Source organism: Theropithecus gelada, chromosome 17, assembly GCF_003255815.1.
Source record: "Theropithecus gelada isolate Dixy chromosome 17, Tgel_1.0, whole genome shotgun sequence".
NCBI lineage: Eukaryota > Metazoa > Chordata > Mammalia > Primates > Cercopithecidae > Theropithecus > Theropithecus gelada.
The window spans coordinates 53,050,320-53,075,921 of record NC_037685.1 but is presented as its reverse complement, the minus strand read 5'-3'; the positions used below and the strand labels follow the sequence as shown (position 1 = coordinate 53,075,921).

Genomic DNA, 25,602 nt, shown 5'->3' with positions numbered 1-25,602 from the left:
GGTGTGGTGTGCTGCACCCATTAACTCGTCATTTACATTGGGTATATCTCCTAATGCTATCCCTCCCCCTCCCCCTACCCCATGACAGGCCTGGATGTGTGATGTTCCCCTTCCTGTGTCCAAGTGATCTCATTGTTCAATTCCCACCTATGAGTGAGAACATGCGGTGTTTGGTTTTCGGTCCTTGCAATAGTTTGCTGAGAATGATGGTTTCCAGCTTCATCCATGTCCCTACAAAGGACATGAACTCATCCTTTTTTATGGCTGCATAGTATTCCATGGTGTATATGTGCCACATTTTCTTAATCCAGTCTGTCATTGATGGACATTTGGGTTGGTTCTAAGTCTTTGCTATTGTGAATAGTGCCTCAGTAAACATACGTGTGCATGTGTCTTTATAGCAGCATGACTTATAATCCTTTGGGTATGTTAATGGGATTGCTAGGTCATATGGTATTTCTAGTTCTAGATCCTTGAGGAATCACCACACTGTCTTCCACAGTGGTTGAACTAGTTTACAGTCCCACCAACAGTGTAAAAGTGCCTAACCATTTCAAAATGTACAAATCATCAGCTTGCTGGATAGACAAAAACAAGGTGGGCCAGATTTGGCCTACACACTGTAGTTTGCTAATCCCTGCTCTAAGCCAAAATCTCCATGAATATTTTTGGTAATGACAGGTGGGGCATGGGAATTATCCTTTTGATCAAAGCACTGCTTGAAGCCATTTCATCCTGGTATACAACTTGAACAGGAAGCGTCTGTATCAGTGAACTTCTTCTCTTAAAACCACCTTAGTTGTTTACAACTCACCACCTCACTATGTCAACACACGTCACAGAGCATACGATGAGATTTCGTGTCTTCAGCAGAACATGCTCCTTTCCTCTCGCCTGTAGCCTGTTGCCCTAAGTTTTCGGTCCTTGTCATTAATCCCCATTCCTGGCATTCATTCAACATCCATGGACCCCCTTCCTGAACTCACCACATCTTATGTGAACAAGTTACGTAAATCTCTTTGTCACCGTTTCCTCATCAGTCAAATGAGAGTGAAAACATGACCTTCCTGATAGGGTTGCTGAGAGGAGGAAATGGGCTCGTGTGGAAAGCTCTTAGAGAAACTCCTGATAAGGGCAAGCACGTGCAAGGGTGAGCATGGCTGCTGTGACTCCCATCTGACAAAGGAGTGTATGGACGGGGCCTGGAATACCAGTGTCCACTGCTCTGCCAGCACCCATGTTCTCACCACTGCCAGTGTGTGACCTCTAAGTGTGAGAGCCTCAGTTTCTCCCTAACACGAGAGGGTCATGTTTATCCATGCAGTGTAACCAAGTGTACCCCTGTCTCACTGTTGAGTTTAATTTTTTTTTTTTTTTTTTTTTTTTTTTTTTTTTTTTTTTTTTTTTGAGACGGAGTCTCGCTCTGTCGCCCAGGCTGGAGTGCAGTGGCCGGATCTCAGCTCACTGCAAGCTCCACCTCCCGGGTTCACGCCATTCTCCCGCCTCAGCCTCCGAGTAGCTGGGACTACAGGCGCCCGCCACCACGCCCGGCTAGTTTTTTTGTATTTTTAGTAGAGACGGGGTTTCACCATGTTAGCCAGGATGGTCTCGATCTCCTGACCTCGTGATCCACCCGCCTCGGCCTCCCAAAGTGCTGGGATTACAGGCTTGAGCCACCGCGCCCGGCCCTTAATTTTTTTTTAAACAAAAATACTAGTGCTTATAAATAAAAATAAATGTTGGTTCTTGAAGTTACCAATTTGGAAAGCTGAATATTTACTCCAGTAATGCTACTGTTAATCAAAACATTCGTGAAATTCCTTTTTTGTAATTGCCTTCAGAGGCAAGTTACAAAAAGCACAGGAAATTTAATCCAAAACTTCTACAAAATATATATGCACATACATACATATATGCGCATACACACATATGTATGCATGCATATATCCTATCTGTAAAATATATACACATGTATTTTATATATACATATGTGTGTACATACATACAAACGCACATTTTATGAGTTCTTTTTTTACCCTCTTTCCCTTCCTACCTTTCTGCTGTTTTATCAACAGATAAGCATTTCTCACGTTTTCTATCCATAATAAGTACTCAGTAAATACCAACATTCTTCCAGCTTCACCTCTCATATCCTCTTTATATGCTAGGTGTTAAGTATTTAAGTTGCCACATATAACAAATACATAATGTTACCTCCTTTGCTTACATCTTCACTGAGTCCCTCCACAGTCTCCCTCTCCTCACTTGAGTATTGCCTGTACAGTAGCTATCAGGGTTCATTTTTACAATTTTAGTATATTCCTGTTAGGTTTTGTTGGGTAATCATGTAATTGGATCAATAGAAGTAGGGGATGAGGGGTGAAATCAAACAGAATTGCAGCTGTAACAATGTAAGAATGAGCTGAAATTCTCAGAGTAAGGCTAGGTCCAATCTATGGTCCTTGTAAAATTATCTGAGCATTATGTCCTCTGAGCTGACGAGGTCGTTACTTTCTTGGACTGTGGGTTGGGAGAGCACTCTGGATCCCTAGCCGTGGTGTAGTGCCTCTCAGCTTTGGAAAGGGATGGGAGCAAAGCAAGACCAGCTTCCTGGTAATAAGAGGATAGGCCATTTCCAAGTCAGAGTACAGAGCACCCAAGTAAATTGGACAGTAAAGTCCTGCTAAAGGTCCCAAAGGGATTGTCTGATGCTCTTCAGTATTTCTAGATAGAAACAAACATTTCCTCATACTTAAGGAGTGAAAATAGATCTTAATTATTGCATCTTAATGGAGGCTAAATTGAATATCATCTTCTTTTTTTTTTTTTTTTTTTTTTTTTTTGAGACGGAGTCTGGCTCTGTCGCCCGAGCTGGAGTGCAGTGGCCAGATCTCAGCTCACTGCAAGCTCCACCTCCCGGGTTTAAGCCATTCTCCTGCCTCAGCCTCCCGAGTAGCTGGGACTACAGGCGCCGCCACCTCGCCCGGCTAGTTTTTTGTATTTTTAGTAGAGACAGGGTTTCACCGTGTTAGCCAGGATGGTCTCGATCTCCTGACCTCGTGATCCGCCCATCTCCGCCTCCCAAAGTGCTGGGATTACAGGCTTGAGCCACCGCGCCCGGCGAATATCATCTTCTTAAAAGTGGAAGAGACAGATAAAAAACTTTTACAAAGTGTCTAATGGATAATGAAGTCAATTTATAGCTCACCAAAAGAGAGTTATTTAAGAAGAGATTTGAAAAAGTTAGAACCACTATATTCATAACACATTCAAGGAAATGGGCAGAATTTTTTAGGAAGTTTCATTTTAGATAGTACTTTCAAAAAATAAGAAACTAATAGGGGCAATTGATAGACTTCCTAGCTTAAGGGAAGGGGAATGTTGAAAAATGATTACATATGTATTGATTAATTGGGCCTTAAAGACTACAGAGGGCCGTTAGATTTTTCAACTAAGATAGTGTTGATAGCCCTAAAGAAAGCAGTCTCAGTGCTCTGTTACAGGCAAAAGTCAGACTCTAATGATTTAAGAAGTGAATGAGTTGCAGGGAGGTAGAGAAGAGGATATAAACTATTCTCTCACACATGGTGGTAAAATATACAGCCTCACCAATAACTAAAACAATGCAAACTTGCCAAGACCAGCTCGGTCATGGAGACCCTAACCCAGCAGCACTGGAGGAATTAAAGACTCAGACACAGAAATAGAGTTCAGAGTGGGGTCAGGGGGCTGACAGCCTTCAGAGCTAAGAGCCACAAACAGAGTCTGACCCACATATTATTGACGGTAAGCCAGTGCTAAGCATTGCTTCTATAGGTTATAGATTAGCTAAAAGCATTCCTTATAGGAAACACAGCATTTTTAGCAAGGAACAGAGAAACAGGCCCTGGCTGATTATCTGCAGCAAAAACATGTTAAAGCACAGGCCGCTCCTGCTATTGTTTGTGGTTTGAGCAGTTTTCTGCTCAGGGGCGGGGGCCAGGTTTTCCTTGCCCTGCTCCAGTAAACCAACAACTTCTAGCAGTGTATGTGACAGTCATCACGAGCATGCCACATTGCTGCAGAAATCCTGTTTATGGCCAGTTTCTTTCAGGCCTGTTTATGACAGGCTTAGGGCTTGCTACCAGCACAAACTAACCTATAAAATTAGCAATGAATTTTTTAAAAGGTAATTCCCAAAGATAGCAAGGATGAGATAAGATGAGCACTCTTTGTTAACTAAATTCTGCTGGGGAGAGTTCTAAGTGGCACACCCTGCTGGGAATGTTTGGAAATATTCATCAAGCCCTTTAAAATGCCCATATGCAGCCGGGTGCGGTGGCTCATGCCTGTAATTCCAGCACTGTGGGAGGCCAAGGCAGGCAGATCACTTAAAGTCAGGAGTTTGAGACCAGCCTAACCAACATGGTGAGACCCTGTCTCTACTAAAAATACAAAAATTAGCCAGGTGCGGTGGCACACATTTGTAGTTCCAGCTACTCAGGAGGCTGAAGCAGGCGAATCATTTGAACCTGGGAGGTGGAGGTCGCAGTGAGCAGAGATTGCGCCACTGCATTCCAGCCTGGGAGACAGAACAAGACTCCATCTCAAAAAATAAATTAATTAAAATGCCCATACCCTTTGATAGGAACTTACTTTAAATAATTATATACATACATACTGATCACATTATTTACAGTAGAAACATTGGGAATAAACTAAATGTTCAACTGGAAATAATTCCCAGTTGAATTATGTTCTCCACAGTTGTGTCACCCTGCAGCAGTTATTACAGGCCCCTTCTTCCCACTGCGGTGATATCCCACATCGAGCTTCCTTGGCTCATCTTTAAGGGGGATGCTGTTGCCGTTGGGAGCTCCATAGACTTGGATCACTTAACATAACAGCTTCGAGAGATGATATACCTTCCGAGAGACAATCTTATTTGCAGCTGGAGTGCAGTGACTAATAATAATCACACAATGTAGTTTCCTTTTTACTTTTCTCTAAACAAAATAATGTTCATACAGAAATCAATAAAATAAGAAAAATGCAGGAAAGGCAAGTACTTTTATTGCATCTTTAAAACGTGTTATAGGTATGACATCATGGAAATTATTTATAGTGAATGCTGAAGGTAAAAGTCACCCACAGACTGTAAAGTTCCTGAAGGCAGCGGCCGCGTCTCCTTTTGCCTCTGCTGGGTGTGAACAGCATAAGGTACTGAGCAGGAGCACAGTTAACACTCATCGGAATTTAAAATAGCATCAGTGGTGTTAAAGATAAAGAAATTGATACATTTTTTCTTATTTTCACTACTTATATAAATGTACTAATGTACTCAGTTTCACAAAATCATTGAATTTAAATATGATAAAAATCTGCCATAACCTGTTTAGAAAATTAGCAAAAATGAAGGGCATTGCTTTCCATTTTCTCTGTATTTTTTCTATCTTAAGTTTATTACTGCTATAAATTATTTTCATGCTCATAACCCTATTCTTTCTAAATGAGTAAAGACTGCCTTTCCTTGGAAACAATTCATTTTTATTTGGAGAGAAATTTTCACCAAAGTTTATGTAGTTAGCCCCTTAACCTTACTTAATTTATTCTGTGAATACAGCCTTTTATAAGACTCACTTTCTTGAACTCCTGGCCTCAAATTCTCCTCCTGCCTCAGCCTCCTGAGTAGCTGAGATTACAGGCTCAGGCCACCACACCCGGCTTAAAAGTCACTTTCTTACAAAAAACAAAAAACAAAAAAAACCCTTCATATTTTAAAACTACATCACTCTAAAATGTTACAAATAGGTCGTCTTCTTCGTATGCATTGCCTTGTAAAGACATTGGTCAGGTCAGGACATAGAAGGCCACCAAGTAGAAATGTGTTACGATGTTTTTGCAGACTTGCTTAATAAGGCGGGGAGGGGGTCAGGTTGTTCTCGGCCAGCAGAAGGGTGTAAAATACAGGGTGGTGAAGAGAGATTGTGAGTTTCCTTTAAATGCTTAACTGTCATTATTAAGACAGCCGCATTTCGTGGGGCGAGCCAAACTGCTGAGCTGGGAATAGCATATGCTTGGAATCTGAATATGAATGAGGCCCAGGTGCCACACTTTACACGGATCCTTTGCTAAAGAGGCACTATTTGTCTAACAGGCAAGGCCCAGGCCGGCAGGCAGGAAGGCTGGGTTTTGGTGCTGATCTTGTCACTAACTGTGCACTCTTGAACAAGTCACTTCACTTCACTATCCTAAGCCTGTTTTCTCATCTGAAAAATAAAGGGGTTAGACTTAGCCTTTTAAATGACATTTTTGTGTGTTTCTACTGACTGTAAAATTATTACAGACATCTATGTCTGATGGTAAGATAGTCTAAATATTTAGGAAAACTCCAAGTATAGCTCTCCTAAAAGTGGTATGTTGAATGTTAAAGAAAAGGAAGAGGAGGAAAAAAGAAAATAAAATGAAAAAAACCTTTAAAAATGCATGACCGAGTTGGAAGGAAAGAAGGAAATTCTTTGGAGGCAAAAAGGTCTAGAAAGTTTAAATCCAAAAGAGTAAGAAGTGCAGGAACTGGCATTTGCTTAGCTAATCCCTCATGATTGAGAGCCTCAGATTATAGACACTCATGGGGACCAAGAGATAGGGCCTGGGGCCTCAAAAAGGCCAGAGCAGAGGTCAGCTCAAAGAATCCCTGTCACAAAGCTAGGACTTCTCACTGGCAACACTTTCAGTAGGTCGAGTAGAAAAGAGGCCACCCGGGCCGGGCGCAGTGGCTCACGCCTGTAATCCCAGCACTTCGGGAGGCCGAGGCCGGCGGATCACCTGTGGTCAGGAGTTTGAGACCAGCCTGGCTAACATGGTGAAACCCCGTTTCTACTAAAAATACAAAAAAAAAAAAAATTAGCCGGGCGTGGTGGCGCATGCCTGTAATCGCAGCTGCTCGAGAGGCTGAGGCAGGAGAATCGCTTGAACTCGGGATGCGGAGGTTGCAGTGAGCCGAGATCATGCCATTGCACTCCAGCTTGGGCAACAAGAGCGAAACTCCGTCTCAAAAAAAAAAAAGAAAGGAAAAGAGGCTACCCTACAGATGATGGATTTTCACCTTGGTTCTGATGTAGAAAACAAGAAGAGCTCTTTTGATAATTCCTAACCGTAAGCCTTCACTCACACAGTTTTGGAGCTGGAGCACATATTATATCTGTGTGTTCTGAAGAACACCAAGCTGAAAACTTGGTTTAAAGTGGACTGGAGTTGGTGAGGCTACAAGATGCCTACAAAAAATAAACTTAAATCCTCCTTGAAGGAATTGACTTTAAGTTTCAAAGAGTAAGAACCTACAGTTAAGAAAAAGTAGGCACGCATGAGGAAATAAGTCACTGAGAGTAAGCAACAACAGAAACTAGAGTCCAATCGTCAAAGACTACAAATATTGTAATTATCAGATAACATATTTTAAAAGTGAGACTACAGATGTCTGAACTCTAGGACTGAATAGATTCAGATAAATTTTTTTTGGATTAAAATACTGCCCCCAAAATGGATACTATTTATTGTGGAAGATGAAAACTGCCAGACAAAGATAATTGGTAACTAAATTACAGAAATAATTAACAGGAGCCATTTATAGTGGTGCACTCTACTTGTGAGGCTGAAGTGGGAGGATCATGGGACCAAGAGCTGCAGTGTACCGATTGTTCCTGTAAATAGCCACTGCACTCCAGCCTGGGTAACAGCAAGATCCCATCTCCAGAATAAAATAAAATAATAATGATAGGAAGAAGAAGAAACTAAAGTCATCAAAATCACATACCCAGAGATGAATATGTGTAAGTGTGTACTTGTACCCTGTTTTCATCATTTCCCATGATATCATGCACATCTTCCTCTGTCATCAAATATTTTTATGATTTTCTTTTTCTCTATATTTTGAGACAGAGTCTCGTTCGATTGCCCAGGCTGGAGTGCAGTGGTGTGATCTTGGCTCATTGCAACCTCCACCTCCCAAGTTCAAGAAATTCTTGTGCCTCAGCCTCCCAAGTAGTTGGGATTACAGGCATGTGCCACGATGCACAGCTAATTTTTGTATTTTTAGTAGAGATGGGGTTTCGCCATGTTGGTCAGGCTGGTCTCAAACTCCTGGCCTCAAGTGATCCACCCCCTCAGACTCCCAAAGTGCTGGGATTACAGGCATGAGCCACCATGCCCAGCCAAAATTTTTTTTTCTTTTCTTTTTTTTTTTTTTTTTTTTTTTTTTTTTTTTTTTTTTTGAGACGGAGTCTCGCTCTGTCGCCCAGGCTGGAGTGCAGTGGCCAGATCTCAGCTCACTGCAAGCTCCGCCTCCCGGGTTCCCGCTATTCTCCTGCCTCCGCCTCCCGAGTAGCTGGGACCACAGGCGCCGCCACCTCGCCCGGCTAATTTTTTGTGTTTTTAGTAGAGACGGGGTTTCGCCGTGTTAGCCAGGATGGTCTCGATCTCCTGACCTTGTGATCCGCCCGTCTCGGCCTCCCAAAGTGCTGGGATTACAGGCTTGAGCCACCGCGCCCGGCCTTTTTTTATTTTCTTAATAAACATTTTTAAAAGTAGAATTGTTGAATATAAAGGTATGCAAAATTTTAAATCCTTTTTTATGATGGTCAGAAACACTTAAGACTTACCATCTTACCCATTTTTAAGTGTACGATACAGAGTATTAGCTACATGCACATTGTTGTGCAACAGAGCTCTAGAAATTTTTCGTCTTGCAAAATTAAAACTCTGTATCCAATGAACAACTTCCCTCTTCACCCTTTCCCCTCTCCTGGCAACCACCATTCTACTTTCTAAGAGTTTGGCTACACTGGATACTTCATGTAAGTGGAATTATGCAGTATTTGTCTGTTTGTGACTGGCTTATTTCTCTTAGCATAATGTCCTCAGAGTTCAACCATGTTGTAGTGTGTGACAGGATTTCCTTGTTTTTGAAGGCTGATAATATTTCACTGTATGTATATGCCACATTTTAAAACTTCATTCATTTATCAATGGACAGTTAGGTTGCTTCCATCTTTTGGCTATTGTGAATAATACTGCAGTGAATATGGATGTGAAGACACTGAAATCCTCTTCTCATTTATTTTGGCTAAATACCCGCAAGCGGGACTTGCTAGATCGTATACTGCCTCTATTTCTTTCTTTTTTTTTTTTTTTGAGGAACCTCCATTGTTTTTCATAGTGGCTGCACCATTTTACACTTCCTTTGAGGATGCATGAGAGATACAATTTTTCCGCATTCTTACCAACACTTGTTATTTTCTAGGGTTTTTTGGTATTTGTGTGTGTGTGTTTAATAGTAGTCATCCTAATTGGTGTGAGGCTGTGTCACTGTGGTTTTGGTTTGCAGTTCCCTGATGAATAGTGATGTTGAACATATGCTTTTCATATGCCTGTTGGCCATTTGTGTATCTTCTTTGGAGAAATGTCTATTCAGATCCCAATTTTTAGATTGATTTAGTTTTAATTATTTATGTATTTTGGATATTAAGCCCTTATCAGATATATAGTATGCAAATATTATAGGTTGCCTACTCACCCAGTTGGTTGTTTCCTTTGCTGCACAGGAGTTGTTAAGTTTAACGTAGTACCATTTGCCTATGTTTGCTTTTCTTGTGTGTGCTTTTGATACCATACCTAAAAAATCATTGCCAAATCTACTGTCACGTCAATTTTCCACTATGTTTTCTTCTAGGCGTTTTATAATTTAACTACTGAATGCATGTTGAGTTAAATTTTTGCTTATGGTGTGAGGTAAGGGTCTGATGTCATTATTTTGCATAGAAATAGCTGGTTTTCCTAGCACCACTTGTTAAAGAGACTGTTTTTGCCCCAGGGTATAGCCTTGGTACCTTTGTTAAAGATCATTTGACATTATCACTCCATGAAAGTTAGTTGAAAATGATGAAACCACAGTATTCACAATATTACCCACACTAGTGCTCATAATGAAACTTTCAAAAATTGCATTTATAGTTTTTCAACTGGACAACTGAAATTTTTCAAATGAGGTCAGGTTTTATTTATTATTTATTTATTTTAGAGATGGGTTCTCGCTGTATCACCCAGACTGAGTGCAGTGGTGCTGTCATGGCTCATTGCAGCATTGAACACCTGGGCTCAAGTGATCCTCCCACCTCATCCCACAAGCAGCTGGGATAATAGGTGCATGCCACTCTGCCTAGACAACTTTTATTTTTTATATAAGCACTTTATTTTATATTTATTTATTTATTGAGACAGAATCTCGCTCTGTAGCCCAGGCTGGAGTGCAGTGGCACGATCTCAGCTCACTGCAGCCTCTGCCTCCCAGGCTCAAGTGATTCTTCTCCCTCAGCCTCCCAAGTAGCTGGGATTACAGGTGTGTGCCACCATGCCCAACTAATTTTTGTATTTTTAGTAGAGACAGGGTTTTACCATGTTGAACAGGCTGGTCTCGAACTCCTGACTTCATGATCCGTCCACCTTGGCCTCCCAAAGTGCTGGGATTACAGGCATGAACCACCACGCCTGGCCCCAAGTTTTACTTTTTTTTTTTTTTTTTTTTTTTTTTTTTTTGAGACGGAGTCTCGCTCTGTCACCCAGGCTGGAGTGCAGTGGCTGGATCTCAGCTCACTGCAAGCTCCGCCTCCCGGGTTCACGCCATTCTCCTGCCTCAGCCTCCCGAGTAACTGGGACTACAGGCGCCCGCCACCTCGCCCGGCTAGTTTTTTGTATTTTTTAGTAGAGACGGGGTTTCACCGTGTTAACCAGGATGGTCTCGATCTCCTGACCTCGTGATCCGCCCGTCTCGGCCTCCCAAAGTGCTGGGATTACAGGCTTGAGCCACCGCGCCCGGCCTAAGTTTTACTTTTTAAAGGTTTGCTTTTTCCACGAAATTTGAATCTTTCAGGCTAGGAATTTGGATTTGGATTTCCGAAGGGTTTGGGGTGCCTGAGGGAGCTATCAGGGTTTTATTGGTAATTTACATCTATATAAAAAGTGAAATAATGTTGTTGTATTTACTAATGAGGGTGTGTTTCTGACATTCCACAGTATTCCTCAGTGAGCAGTTCTGTGAGGCATTTCCATCTTATCTCTGTAATGGGAACACCTACATTTTTGTGGAGACATTGGTTGTCATATCTTATGTACCCATGAGTCAAAGAACTGTGTGTGCCCGTGCCCTTCCTTGACTGCCAACCCTAAGGCAAGAAGGCCTGTTTGGACCACTCCCTCCCAACTTTGTTTTACATTTCTCACCCAAACTTTTCTTCTCACATACTCATTCATCTTTTAAAAGATCGCTATATGGTTATTGTGTATATATTTGGTGGCTTATCTTAAACCTTTCTTGGAGACAGGTAGGATATACATTATTCAGGAGAAAAAAGCAAAGTAAAAGAAATATCCCTAGAGCAATGTTTTTCAAACTTTATTGATCTGAGCTCGCTCAGGCAGTTTAAAAAACACCCACATACATTTCTGCATGGGAAAAAATTAACTTTTGTTTTAACAAAAAATAGAGAGGGACAGAATAATTTAAAATATACTAAAGTGTGTAGACATATTCAATACACTGAAGAGTTGTATTTTCCGGTAACATCAGTGGTAAGGGAAATGGTAAAGTTTTGGATAAGAACCTTAGAGAGGGCTTACTATTTTGGGTCAGCTGGCCAATCTTAAAATGTGGGGATTTTAAAGACCATCTTGTTCAGATTTATTCCCAGAGACATTATCAGTAAACTAAAATACAAAGTATATTCAAAAAAGAAATGGTCAGTGTGTTTATCAGTGGACTACTCTCATTAAAAGTGAGGCTTACATAATAGAAAAAATATCACTCTAGGAATTATAAGGGGAAGAAAGGAAAACTGTGGGGCTAGAGGAGTAGTTCTTCTAGAAAATACTACAGAAATTTCTGGTTAAAAAGTACTATAACATTTCCTACTTATGTTAGTGTTCAGCTTTATCTGAAAATCCTCAGTGATACATATTACATTTTTTCCTAAGGCAGCCATTGCCTATTTGGGCAATTATAATTCTTTTTTAGGTTTGTCATTATATCAAGCCAAAATCTATCCTGCTATACAGGGGAAGTCTAATCCTCTTGTCTACAAACACGCTTCAAATGTTTGAAGAAAGTGCTTGTGTGGTCTAGGTTCTCCGCCTGCTAGGTTAAGTTTACCTAGCCTCCTCTGCTGTTTTTCATGTGATGTGGTTTTAGGGCCCCTCTCCAGGCACGACAGGAGGTTGATCTGAGCTTGTGACTTCCCATTTGTTCTTTCTTCAGGTGCTTTGTTCTTTGCTAGGTTATACTAGTCAGGGTGATCTCTTACTTTCTCTTAAGATCTTCCATAAAATTGAAACCTATAACTAAGCACACATTTGAAAGAATACATATACAGGCTACTCTTAAGTGATGTTTTATCTATATTATAGATTCCCACAAGGTATTTCTTTTAAATTTCAGAAAACAAGAATTACATCCCTAAGACGCTGGCTTCCAAATGAAACAACCTGCTTGTTTTTTGGCAAATAAGTATGCTTTAAGATGCATAATGTAGTTTTATGTTTTCTCAACATATTAAACAAATGCGTTTTTATTTTTGTGTTTTCAGATAGTGGCCAGAACTATAGTGCCAGTAGTAAAGGTGAACGACTAAGTGCCAGACTCAGAGCTTTACCTGGGACAAATGAACCTTATGAAAGTAGCAGTAACAAAGAAATAGGCAAGTGCTCCCCACCCAGTTCCTCCACACATAGCAGGTCTGAAGAAGACTGGTGAGATGGCCAAAGGTGTCGCTGGGAATTCTTAAGAAATTGATATTTACAGATAAAATGTAAAATGACTTGGGAGACCATTTCTGTTCACTCTGAGTTATTCATTTTGATTATGAGCCTGATTGGTTTCACATTTGTTTATGTAACTCTAACATGACAATCTCTTTTGAAACCTAGATGCCTCCTATGTGGACCCGCTTGGCCCTCAAATAGAAAGACCAAAAACTGCAGCCAAAAAAAGGATCGATGAGGATGATTTTGCTGATGAAGAATTAGGAGATGATTTGCTTCCAGAATAATAGTCACTTTAATATGTTATTTATTAAAGGAAAGAAATTGCCTTATGAGACCATCCTCATGTTAAACCTTGGATTAAATATCCAACCTGTAATTTTAAAACTTTAAATAAGTGTATTCTATTCTGTAAGCATGCATTTAAGTTGTTTTTTTCTTTTAAGGACTAAAAACAGGTAAAACTAATACTTTAGGCCAATGACTGACTTACACACAGGAAGAAATAAATTTATAACACAACCTAGTACATATATGTGTATGTAGTCGTAAAAATTACTCTTCTTATTGCAGTACCTGCTAATATTTGCTATAATTTCATTCAAACAAAGTGCTAGTAGTGAAGTCACTACATTGATTTCATGGCTTGCAACTTGAAAAATGCTGTGTGGACATAGCACAATTTCTATTCATACTTAAATTGCTTGGAGTTTTTGGAAATTCTTTGGAAGCTTTGCCTCGTGGGGATTAGAAACACTATTAAAACAATTATGTTTTAGAAGCAGTATAAAGGGTAATGGGATTAAATACCAAACCATAACCCTAGTGCTCTTTTCAGCAGTTCCTTTCTACCTCAGCCCGGGGTGTGCGCCAAAAGCACAGAGCAATAACAACTCTAAGACTGCTTTTCTCATTTGTGACTTAGCGGGGTGGGGGCATGACTGCCTGCATTTTTCTTTAGCAATGTGTTTGGCTGGTCTAGAGTCTCCAGAGGAACTATAAGGATGAGGAAGTCAGAAGAAGTGGCTTATTTCTTAACACTATACCAAAGAGAATGGACCCCTCAGTCTTACTTACCATTGTCTCTGCAGTGTGCATGCTGGTCTTAGATGCGAGGGAGGAAAACCAAAACTAGACCACATTCCTTGCTCCCAAAGTAGGTTATGCTCTAATGGATGAGACATCCAACAAATACACTAAACATCCAGTATGTGCAGAGAATTAATTAAGATTGGGGGGATACAGTAGTGAAAAAGAACTATACCTTGCCCTCAAGAAGCTTAAATTCTGGTGGGGAAGATGGAAAATATATTTTGTTTGTTTGGGGTTTTTTTGAGATGGAATCTCACTCTGTTGCCCAGGCAGGAGTGCAGTGGCACAATGTCGGCTCACTGCAACCTCCACCTCCTGGTTTCAAGCGATGCTCCTGCCTCAGCCTCCCGAGTTGCTGGGATTACAGGCGTGCACCCCCACGCCTGGTTAATTGTTGTATTTTTAGTCAGACGGGGTTTCACCATGTTGGCCAGGCTGGTCTTGAACTCTTGACCTCGTGATCCACCCACCTTGGCCTCCCAAAGCTGGGATTACAGGTGTGAGCCACCGTGCCCGGCCAGAAAATATGTTTTTAAAGGACTCTAGATATTGTTAATTACAGTTAAGAGAACAAAATGGAGCAATGCAATAGGTAGTGATTATAGAGGAGGGACTCTAAGAGGTGGCCTTGGTATTAACATTAGAATGGTGAGAAGAAAGCAGTGTTCTGAGCACGTGCCGCACACTGAAAAATGAATGATCCGGATGTGTCACAGGGTGATTGAGCTACAGTGACAGTGAGTGAGAGGGTTTGGGATCCAGCAATGTGGGTGGTGTGCTACATAGGCAGGAAAGGGAAAGGAGATGAGATCCAAAAGGTAGGCAGGGTTCAGAGCATGTACAGCCTTATAAAGACAGTGTGGATCTTATCCTAGTTACTACAGAACAGCTGCTAGAAGGTTTCATGCAAGGGAGGTGAGTTAGGTGCTTTCATTTAACCTTTAGAAACCAGTCATCACGCTGGTCGCCATGAAGATGAAGTGGGCAAGGGGGATGGAAGGGAAAAGTGGAAACTACTAGCAGTAGCCTGGGTAAGAGATGAAAGCAATTGAGACCAGGTTTTTAGCAATAGGAATTGTGAGAATTGGTCAGATTCAGCATATATTTGGAGGTGGAGCTGAGACTTACTAATGGATTGGATATGGATTGTGAGGGGAAGAAAGGAAAAGATGATGCCAAAATTTGTGGCTAAGGAACGGAGTGGCTAGTGTTGTCTTTTTAGTAAGACAGGAATAGATTTGGCGGGAATCAGTAGATGTGGTTTAGCCATATTAAGTTTGTCTCTTAAGCATTCAATTTGAGATACAAAGAATGCAGTTAATCTTTAAAATCTGGAGGTCACAGAAGAGGTGAGGGCTACAGGTAGAGATGTGGGATCCATCTATGTACACTTCGTACTTAAAACCATGAAACTGAATGAGATCACTTAGGTCTGAGAGTGAGGACAGAGAAGAAGTATAAGCACTGTGCTCGTGAGTACAGGAGAAAAAGGATGGCTCAGCAGAAGAGACTGAAGAGCAACAAGTGATGTAGGAGGTTTCAGGATTCAAACTTCCAGTTCTGAGGAGGATGCAGTAGGTCATGGAAGGCCTCTGAGGCAGCTGGGGAAAAAAACAAATCATTGCAAAAATCATGTGTTCAAAGTCTGTGGAGAGCTGTGGAAGCAATAAAACTAAAAATTAAAGAGCCTTTTTTTTTTTTTTGAGACATCTCACTCTGTCACCCAGGCTGGAGTGCAGTGGTGCGATCTCGGCTCACTGCAACCTCCGCCTCCCGGGTTCAAGCAATTCTCTGCCTCAGCCTCCCAAGTAGCTGGGATTACAGGCGCCCATCACCATGCCCAGCTGATATTTGTATTTTTAGTAGAGACGGGGTTTCACCATCTTGGCCAGAGGCTGGTCTTGACCTCCTGACCTCGTGATCCACCCACCTCAGCCTCCCAAAGTGCTGGGATTACAGGCGTAAGCCACCGCGCCTGGCCCAAAAGAGCTATTTCTAAATAAACTGCTGATCCTGCCTGTTTTTCTGTAGACATTCGCCAGTTCTAGGCATGGGCTAAGAACTGCACTTTCCCCAGGGAAAAGGTATCATCTAGAGAAACTAGCAGAGCTTTCGGTGGTCACTTGGGGTCAGCATGACAAACTGGAGACTTAGAGAAGCCCCAAATATATGGCTGGCTTTCCCCCATGGGGCATTTGCTGGAGTGCTGCTTCAGCTGGGGTAATGCTGGAGGCTGGGGAACTGGGATGGAGGCTCTTCAGGGCTTAAATCTCCCATAGTTCTTAGGGGACGATGTCCTGCTAGGGGGAAAGGCTTTCCACAAGATATTTGCTATTTAGTCTACCCTCAAGATAATTGCTATTTTGGGGGCCGGGCATAGTGGCTCACACCTGTAATCCCAGCACTTTGGGAGGAGGTGGATGGATCAGTTGAGGTCAGGAGTTTGAGACCAGCCTGGCCAATACGGCAAAAACCTGTCTCTACTAAAAATACAAAATTTAGCTGGGCATAGTGCTCATCTGTAGTCCCAGCTACTTGGCAGGCTGAGGCAGGAGAATCTCTTGAACCCGGGAGGCAGAGGTTGCAGTGAGCCGAGACTGTGCCACTGTACTCCAGCCTGGGCAACAGAGCAAGACTCTTGTCTTGAAGAAAAAAAAAAAAGATACTTGCTATTTTTTGAATCTGCATGGGGGCAGGAGGCTAAAGCCAAAACTTGGAGGGACCAACTTGACTCTTTCCGTCTGTCTCAGCTGAGGAGACAAATCCAGGCTCCTAATCAAACGCCTAGAAGGACAAACATGAATCAAGGGTGGACTGACCCTTACAAACTCTGCAGCCCAGGCTGGGTGAGGTGGCTCATGCCTGTAATCCCAGTGCTCTTGGAGGTTGGGGCAAGAGGATTGCTTGAGGCCAGTTCAAGGCCAGCCTGGGTAACATAGTGAGACCCTGTCTCTACAAAAAAATAAAAAAATTAGCCGGGGCATGGTGGCAGGCACCTATAATCCCCACTACTCGAGAGGCTGAGGCAGGAGGATGACTTGAGACCAGGACTTTAAGGTTACAGTGAGCTGTGGTTGTACCACTGCACTCCAGCCTGGGCAACAGAAGGAGACCCTGTAACTCAGTTCAATCCCTGACTGGATTGAAATAATTAGTCCTGAATCCTCTCTGCCTAACAGAGGAAAGAGGACCTTTCTATGGTAACAATATCATTTGCAGTCTCTATGGTTCTTAAATATACAATGCTTGGCATGTAATAAAAAAAATTACTGTGGCCGGGCGCGGTGGCTCACGCCTGTAATTCCAGCACTTTGGGAGCCGAGACAGGTGGATCACGAGGTCAGGAGATTGAGACCATCCTGGCTAACACGGTGAAACCCTGCCTCTACTAAAAATACAAAAAATTAGCTGGGCGTGGTGACGGGCGCCTGTAGTCCCAGCTACTTGGGAGGCTGAGGCAGGAGAATGGTGTGAACCCGGGAGGCGGAGCTTGCAGTGAGCCGAGATCGCGCCACTGCACTCCAGCCCGGGCGACAGAGCGAGACTCCGTCTCAAAAAAAAAAAAAATTACTAGAATGCAAGGAGTCAAGAAAATATGACCAGCAATCAAGAGAACGTGTAAATAGAAGCAGTCCCCTAGATAATCCAGATAATGGATTTAACAAACAGGGACTTGTGACTAGTGTGTTAATAAAATGGATAAAAAGATGGAAAATTTCAACTGAATGTTGGAATCTGTGAAAAAGAGTCAAATAACTTTGAAAGACACTATCTGAAATTAACTTATTTGGATGGATTGAACAACGTAGCAGACAGCAGATGTCAGGATTAGTGAATAGGTCAATAGAAAAACATCCAAACTAAAGCAGACAGACATAAGACTGGAAAAATGAAGCAGCTGATAAGAGACACTTGGGACACAGTCAAGAGTTTAAATAATTAGAATGGGAATCCCGGAAGGAGTGGAAGGGAGAATGGGGTAGAAGTAACATTAGAAGAGATAATGTCTACAATTTCCCTAAATTGAAAAAGACATAAAGCCACAGATTTAGGAAGTTCAGTGAGCACCAAGGAGATACAAAGAAGACTACACTGTAGTTACACTGTGCTCAAACTGCTAAAACCCACACAGCCCTTAAGCAGAATTACAAGGACACAGAACTTTCAGAGAAACATTAATAAGATTTATGGCTAACTTTTCAATAAAACTAAGGAACCAGAAGACAATAGAATGGTATCTTTAAGGTGCTGAAAAACAAAAAAATTAAAAGTCTGCCAACCTAGAATTATATTACAGTGAATCTATCCTATAAACTTTAAAGACTTTTCAGGCCGGGCGCAGTGGCCCATGCCTGTAATCTCAGCACTTTGGGAGGCCGAGGAGGGTGGATCTCCTGAAGTTAGGAGTTCAAGACCAGCCTTGCCAACATGGTGAAACCCTGTCTCTACTAAAACATACAAACGTTAGCCAGGCGTGGTGGCAGGCATCTGTAATCCCAACTACTCAGGAGACTGAGGCAGGAGAATCGCTTGAACCTGGGAGGTGGAGGTTGCAGTGAGCTGAGACTGCACCACTGCACTGCAGCCTGGGCAACAGAGCAAGACTCCGTCTTAAAAAAAAAAAAAAAAAAAAAAAAAGACTTTTCAGACAAAATTTGAGAAAATTAATTACCAGAAGACTAGCTCTACAGAAAATGCTTAAAGTCCTACAGGCTAAAGGAAGATGATCCTAGAAAGCAGCATGAAATGACAGAAACAGATCACAAAGTTGAAAAATAATGAAAAGTACCAGAAAGGTATAGGGATATATAAAAGATATATATTGACTATTTAAAACAACAATAATAATGACTTGTGGAATTTTAAGATACATAGAAATAAAATATTGATAATACTAGTCCAAAGATTGGGACTGGGTATTCAACGAAGTTTCTTGTATCATTCAGACAGTGCTAGACCATAATGAGGAGTGGTTTGCACAACGTACAATTAAAAAGCTAATAGTACAACTAATGAATATGGAAAGAATGATAAAATCAGCCAGGTGCAGTGACTCATGCCTGTAATCCCAGCACTTTGAGAGGCCGAGGCAGAAGGATTGCTTGAAGGCAGGAGTTTGAGACCAGCCTGGGCAACAAAACAAGACACTGTCTCTACAAAAAATTAAAAAATAAGCCAGGCACAGTGGCGAGTGCCTATAGTTCCAGCTATTTGGGAGGCTGAGGTGGGAGGATCACTTGAGCTCAAGAGTTTGAGGCTACAGTGAGCTATGATGGCACCACTGTACTCCAGCCTGAGTGGCAGAGCGTGACACTATCTCTAAAAATAAATACAGAAATAATAACTAATAGATAAATAAATAACATGAAAATCGCCACTTTACAACCACCACAATATTAATTAATCCAAGCAAGAATCATCACTGATTGCTAAAGCAAGTGAAGAAAAGTTTGATGAGAATAGCATATTTACATAGCCCCAAAGTTTTCCCCCATGAATTACTTATTAATCATAAGAGGAAGAAAAGAAATTTTATATTGGAGAAACCTGGTGGTACCTCAATCATGACCAAAGTTAACACAGCCAATAATGGGATGAATAAAATCCTTGTGCCTCCTGATGTGAGACACTGAAAAAATACAAGATTACCTAGTCAATATTCCTGCCAGAAAAACTAACCTGAACCGAATCATGAAGCAATACCAAACTGAAGAACATTCGACAAAATAACTGGCCGCTACTTTTCAAAAATGTCAAGGCCATTAAAGACAAAGTCTGAGGAACTATTCCAGATTAAGGAAGACTAAAGCAGGCTGGGTGCAGTGACTCATGCCTGTAATCCCAACACTTTGGGAGGCCAAGGCAGGTGGATCGCTTGAGGACAGGAGTTCAAGACCAGTCTGGCCAACATAGTGGGACCCCCCAGCTCTGATCTCTACTAAAAATACAAAAAATTAGCTGGGCCTGGTGGTGCACGCCTGTAATCCCAGCTTCTTGGGAGGCTGAGGAACAAGAATCAGTTGAACCCAGGAGGCGGAGGTTGCAGTGAACCGAGATTGTGCCACTGCACTCCAGCCTGGGCAACACAGTGAGACTCTGTCAAAAAAACAAAAAACAAGAAAGAAAGAAGGAAGGAAGGAAGGAAGGAGAGAGAGGAAGAGAGAGAGAAAGAGAAAGAAAGAAAAAGAGAAAGAAAAAGGAAGGAAGGAAGGAGAGAGAGAAGGAAGGAAGGAAGGAAGGAAAGAGAGAGAGAGGAAGACAGAAAGAAAAAGGAAGGAAGGAAGAAGGGAGGGAGGGGAGGGGAAGGAAGAGGAGGGGAGGAGAGGGAAGAGGAGGGGAGAGGAAGGAAGACTAAAGAGACATGTCAACAAAATGTAATGCGTGATCCTTGCTGAGATCCTGGACTGGGGGAATTTTGCTGTAGAGACAGCTGGTGAAATGGGAATAGGAATGTACAGATGCTCCTCAACTCCTGAAGGGGCTGCATCCTGATAAACCCATTGTTAAAACATATCACACGTTGAAAACACATTTACTGCTCTGTTATACCAGTCATAAAGATGAAAAATCATAGCTCGAACTATCATTAAATCCAGATGCTCCTCGACTTACCACAGGGCTATGTCCCAAAAAGCTCATCACAAAGTCGAACAATCATAATCGAACGATCATACGCTGGAGACCATCTATATAAGTATTTGTAAAATGTCTTAATTTTTAGAATTGCACTACGGTTACATAAGCGAATGTCTTTGTTCCTGAGAAATACACACTCAGGTGTTGTGGGACAAAGGGTCCTGATTTCTGCAACTTGGTGGCTCAGTGGTTCAGAAGAAAGCGGTGAAAAAGCAATGTGGAGCGATGTTAACAAGCAGCGGAACTGAGTGCAGGGTATGTGGCGTTCCTTCATACTCTTCTGACAACTTTTCTGTAAGTCTGAAATTATTTCAAAATAAACTTTTTTTTTTAAGCTAATATAACTGGGCATGGTGGTGTTTACCTGTAGTCCTAGCTGCTCAGGAGGCTGAGGCAGGATGACGGCTTGAGTCCAGGGGCTCGAGGTTACAGTGGGCTACGACAGCACTACTGCACTCCAGCCTTGGTGACAGAGCAAGACTCCACGTCTAAAAATAATAAATAAAAATAAAAAAATTAATGGAGGACAAAATATAATGATAAAAAATACTTGATTAATCCAAAGAAAGGCAGGTAAAGGAGAAATAAAGGAATAAAGAGCAGATGAACAAAGAGAAAACAAGCAGCAAAATAGGACTTAAACCTATTTATATTAGTAATTACAACTAATAATTATAAAAATGCAAACTCAATTATATTAATAATTAGTAAATGCTAGTTATGTTAATACAGCAAATGTAAACAGAATATTCCAATTAAGTGACAAAGATTATCAGACTATTAAAAAACAAGACTCAACTATATGTTACTTACAAGAGACACATTTTAAATGCAGTCCTGCACCACATAACATGATTTCAGTCAACAACAGACCACATAGATGATGGTGGTCCCATACAATTACAATACCCAATTTTTACTGTACCTTCTCTATGTTTACATACACAAATACTTACTATTGTGTTATAATTGCCTACAGTATGCAGTACAGTAACATGCTATACAAGTTTGTAGCCTAGATGTGTTGTAGCCTTAACTACACCTCAGAGAGCCCGGTTGTATAGTAGGCTATACTCAGTGTAAATACAATCTAGGGTGTTCACACAGCAACGAAATCACCTTACATTTCTCAGAATGCATCCCTGTTGGTAAGTGACATGTGACTGTGTAAAGGCACAGATAGGTTGAAAAAAAAAGAAAAAGAATGCTCATCAAGGCCGGGCACGGTGGCTCACGCCTGTAATCCCAGCACTTTGGGAGGCCAAGGCCGGCAGATCGCCTGAGGTCAAGAGTTCGAGATCAGCCTGACCAGGATGGTGAAACCCTCCCCGTCTCTACTGAAAATTCCAAAATTAGCCCAGCGTGGTGGCGCTTGTCTGTATTCCAAGTTACTCGAGAGGCTGAGGCAGGAGAATAGCTTTAACCCGGGAGGTGGAGGTTGCAGTGAGCCGAGATCACACCACTGCACTCCAGCCCAGGCAATAAGAGGGAAACTTCATCTCAAAAATACAATAAAATAAAAATTCAGAATCTTAGCTGTAAAGGGGAGTCAAGTGGGACCTGGGGTCAAGAAAGGGTTTATCAAATGCATCAGGAAAGAAGGTGGGAGACATTAGACTGGGTGGAAGTAAGTCAGCGCATTTGCTGGTTGAAAGAAATGTGAAAGCTCTCATCTGTGTCTGTGGAAGGTGTGAGGAAGGAATTGGGCAGCGGAGACTCGAGGAGAGAGAATATGTAGATTAGTGATACAGGAAAAGACCATAATTGCAGAGGTGTAATAGGATACTTATGTTGAAAGTTAATCTGAGATTTGGGTCATAACTCAGAATTGAGTCTACTCAGCTCAGTGGTATGATTTTTAAGAGTTGGGATTCTAGGCAAGTACAACAGAAAAAAAAGGAGAAAAGGATTAAGTAAGGGTGTTTGCAAGGGTGTGGTGAGTGTCGACCTGTGAAATCTAAACTAGACAAGAAAGGACATGAGGACGCCAGCGTGGAATGGTTAGTGAGAAGTGGGAGAAGGTTGGATGACGGCAGAGAACTGCAGGAGTGGGCAAAAACAGAAGGTACCTGTGTCAGGGAACAGGGTATTTGAAATCGGATGTTCGGATATGCTGCAGTTATTGGCGATGACAAAACCTTGGATATGACCATACGACGACAGTTGAGATGGGAAATAAAGACCATTGGAACTAACACAGTCACTTAGAAATCAGCATGTAAACCGTCTCTGTGGAGGTTACGGTGCCAGGAATGATCAGCAGGAATAATGGTAGATCCAGGGGCTGAAATCGGTGAATCAAGTGAGTGACCAGGAAGGTGACAGCAATGAGAAGCACTATCAGTAGGAACATCCAAGCACAGTTTTGTTTTGTTTTGTTTTTCTTTGAGACGAAGTCTAGCTCTGTTGCCCAGGCTGGAGTGCAGTGGTGCAATCTCGGCTGACTGCAACCTCCGCCTCCCAGATTCAAGTGATTCCTCTGCCTCAGCCTCCTGAGTAGCTGGGATTACAGGCATGCGCTACCACGCTCGGCTTTTTGTACTTTTTTAGTAGAGACGGGGTTTCACCATGTTGGGCGGACTGGTCTCCACCTCCTGACTTCTTGATCCGCCCGCCTAGGCCTCCCAAAGCGCTGAGATTACAGGCGTGAGCCACCGTGCCCAGCCCCAAGGACAGGCTTTTAAGGAAGAGAAAAGGCTTTGGTAGATTTGAACATCAGTAACCCAAGAAGATGAGTATGCAAGGAGCCAACCGCACACCGGCTTTTGGAGTTACAGTGCCTAAGGATGATTTAAAAGATTTTCTCCAGCAGCTCGCCTCACGCAAAGCAGTCCTGCAGCTGTGCTAGTATTGGGGGTGCTGAGTAAACCAGGGGATGAGGGACTGGAGAGGCTTCAAATGTAGCTTGCGTGGCCACACTGCAGATGTGTTGGTTTTAAGGGAACACGATGAGCCTGCTTTTGAGTATTTTGTTCCCTTTTTTCACTTGCATGTCTTAGGTTTGAACTTAATTATTAACATGCTTATTTTTCATCTTCATAAATATGTTGAAATTTGAGGGGAACTCATAAACATTTGCACCTATTTATAAGACTTTTTCCCAAGTGATTAGTCTCACAAAGTTCACCTTTGTTCTGTCAAATAGGTGAGCATTTTCAGTCACTTGTAATGAAAACTGCTGGAAAGTAAATATTTTCCTTCCCACTTCCAAGGTAATGGCGGGGGTGGGGGGGGGGGGCAGCGGGGTAAACGAGAGAAGTTGCCATGTTACCAGACAGTGGAAAATATTTTGTCGAATAATATACAGAACTAAGTCTGGTACCACGTCACCTCATATAGGAATGGATGCGGAAATGAGACAGAGTATTTCTATGAAACTCTCATAATGATACTCTCCTAAAAGCCTCCCACGCTTCCTTTTTTCCAATAAAAACTAAGCAGCATTTGAGTACTGAAACCTTTATTCCCATTTTACTGGAACGTAAACAAACAACATTAACAATGTACTAGTCAGAAAAAAAGTGTTTTATAACCGAAAACAAATATTTGCCAAGAGCTGTAAATTGCTTTAATCGCTTAAACTGGAGACTTCAGTGTGATTTTTAGCAGATTACCAAGCTCCTTAGTTATAGAACATTCAAGGCATAGAAAAGTGTTTTTCTTACAAAGCACAACTGAAATGTAGTTTAACTAATGGTTTACAATTCAGTCAACTACCAAAGCTGCAAACCATTTAGGGAGTCATCAATTACATAATTTGTACACTTTCAAAAAGCTTACAGCTGGGATGGGTTGTTTTCAAAGCATGGCTGCTTTAAAATGATCATATTCATTAGCCTGCCACCTAGGAAGCATTAAGCGTTTACTTGCAGAATGAACGAGCGCGTTGTCTTGTGTTACGAAGTACAGAATATAGTTCATTTTAGTTTCTTCATTCGCAGACAATCAGGCTCATTTCACGTGACTGCTTGCACTTGGAACTCAGTTATCACGGGGTGGGAACTCTCCAACATCGTCGTCATAGGCCAAGAGATGCCCGTGAACAGCCATGAAAGTGCCAGTCAGGGAGGGATGCAGTGCTTTGTTTTACAGTTGTCGGATAGAGGCACAGGATCATTTCACGTTGTTGAGGAGAAAGGAGAAACAGCCTCCTCCCACCTTGTTAAAAAAAGAGATTTAAAAAATCTCTAATTTCCTCGAAGTACGGAATCTCAGAAGAGGTAGCTCTAAGGAGAATCCCTCTGGGTTTGAGTGCGTTCCTCTTCCAGGGGGCCTATTCCACTCTCGGACTCCTTTCCTTAACAGAGAAACCTCTGAGCCAAAACTCGGCCTCCCCCAACTCCATCCTGTCGGCCCCACTTTGCTGCTCCGGAGACGTCCAGGCCAGTCCCCACTCCTCCTTCAGTCAGTCGGGCCCGCACCCGCGGCCGGCAGGGCCAGCCCTCTCCTCCCCCTGCGCGGCGCAGCACAGGCCGCAGCGCGCGACCCCAGGCCCTGGGCGCCCCGCCGCATGCTCGCGGCTGGGAGCGCCTGTTCGCGTGGCCCTTCGAGGTGTCCCGCTAAAGAGCCGCCGCGTCGCCCCACCTCGGCGCGAATCGGAAAGCGTTTTCGGGGGAGAAGATGTTGGGGGCACTGGTGAGTACACTGCACAAGTGACAAAATGTTTTCAGCTCCTGGAGGCGAAGGGTGCGGAGCCGCTCTGTGTCCGTGAGGCCGGGCGGCGACCTCGCTCAGTCGGCTCCTCGGTCCGAGTCCCGGGGTACCAGGAAAGACCACAGGGGGCTTCTCGCGGAAAAGCGGGCCCCGGACCCCGCGTGCGTTGGCGGGGGCGGGCGGATGACGAGGCGCGGGGGCATGGGTGGGTCTGCGAGGCGGCGGGTCCGGGCGTCTCAGGCTCCGGGGCTCCCTCGCTGGCGGCGGCACAGGGATGGCGCGCCCGGGGGTGAGGGTGCGGCGGGTCACAAGCACTCGCAGCCCGCGGCGCAGCAGCCCGGCAGGCACACGCACACGTGCACGCGCGCCCCGCACCCGCCCCCCGTACGGCGCCCGGCTCGGGGCGGCGGCGGCGGCGGGGGCCTGGGGCGCGCG

The 25,602-nt window shown here is 42.9% G+C and overlaps 2 protein-coding genes across 3 annotated transcripts in view; both read left to right on the top strand.

The window, feature by feature from the left end:
• The window catches only part of IFT88 (intraflagellar transport 88), a 125,468-nt gene extending 112,214 nt beyond the window's left edge, over positions 1-13,254 (top strand). Inside the window, exons 14-15 of the mRNA XM_025364090.1 lie at positions 12,612-12,722; positions 12,952-13,254. Of these exons, the coding sequence (XP_025219875.1) occupies positions 12,612-12,722; positions 12,952-13,073 (233 nt within the window). The 3' untranslated portion in view covers positions 13,074-13,254. The remainder of the gene's footprint in view (positions 1-12,611; positions 12,723-12,951) is intronic.
• Positions 13,255-23,963: 10,709 nt separating this feature from the next.
• Positions 23,964-25,602, top strand: part of IL17D (interleukin 17D) — a 22,073-nt gene continuing 20,434 nt past the window's right edge. Inside the window, exon 1 of one of the 2 annotated variants that reach the window (XM_025364821.1) lies at positions 23,964-25,273. The gene's annotated coding sequence lies outside the window, so the exon portion shown is untranslated. Of the gene's footprint in view, positions 25,373-25,602 lie in introns of both variants that reach the window. The other variant, XM_025364820.1, reaches the window with a different exon arrangement.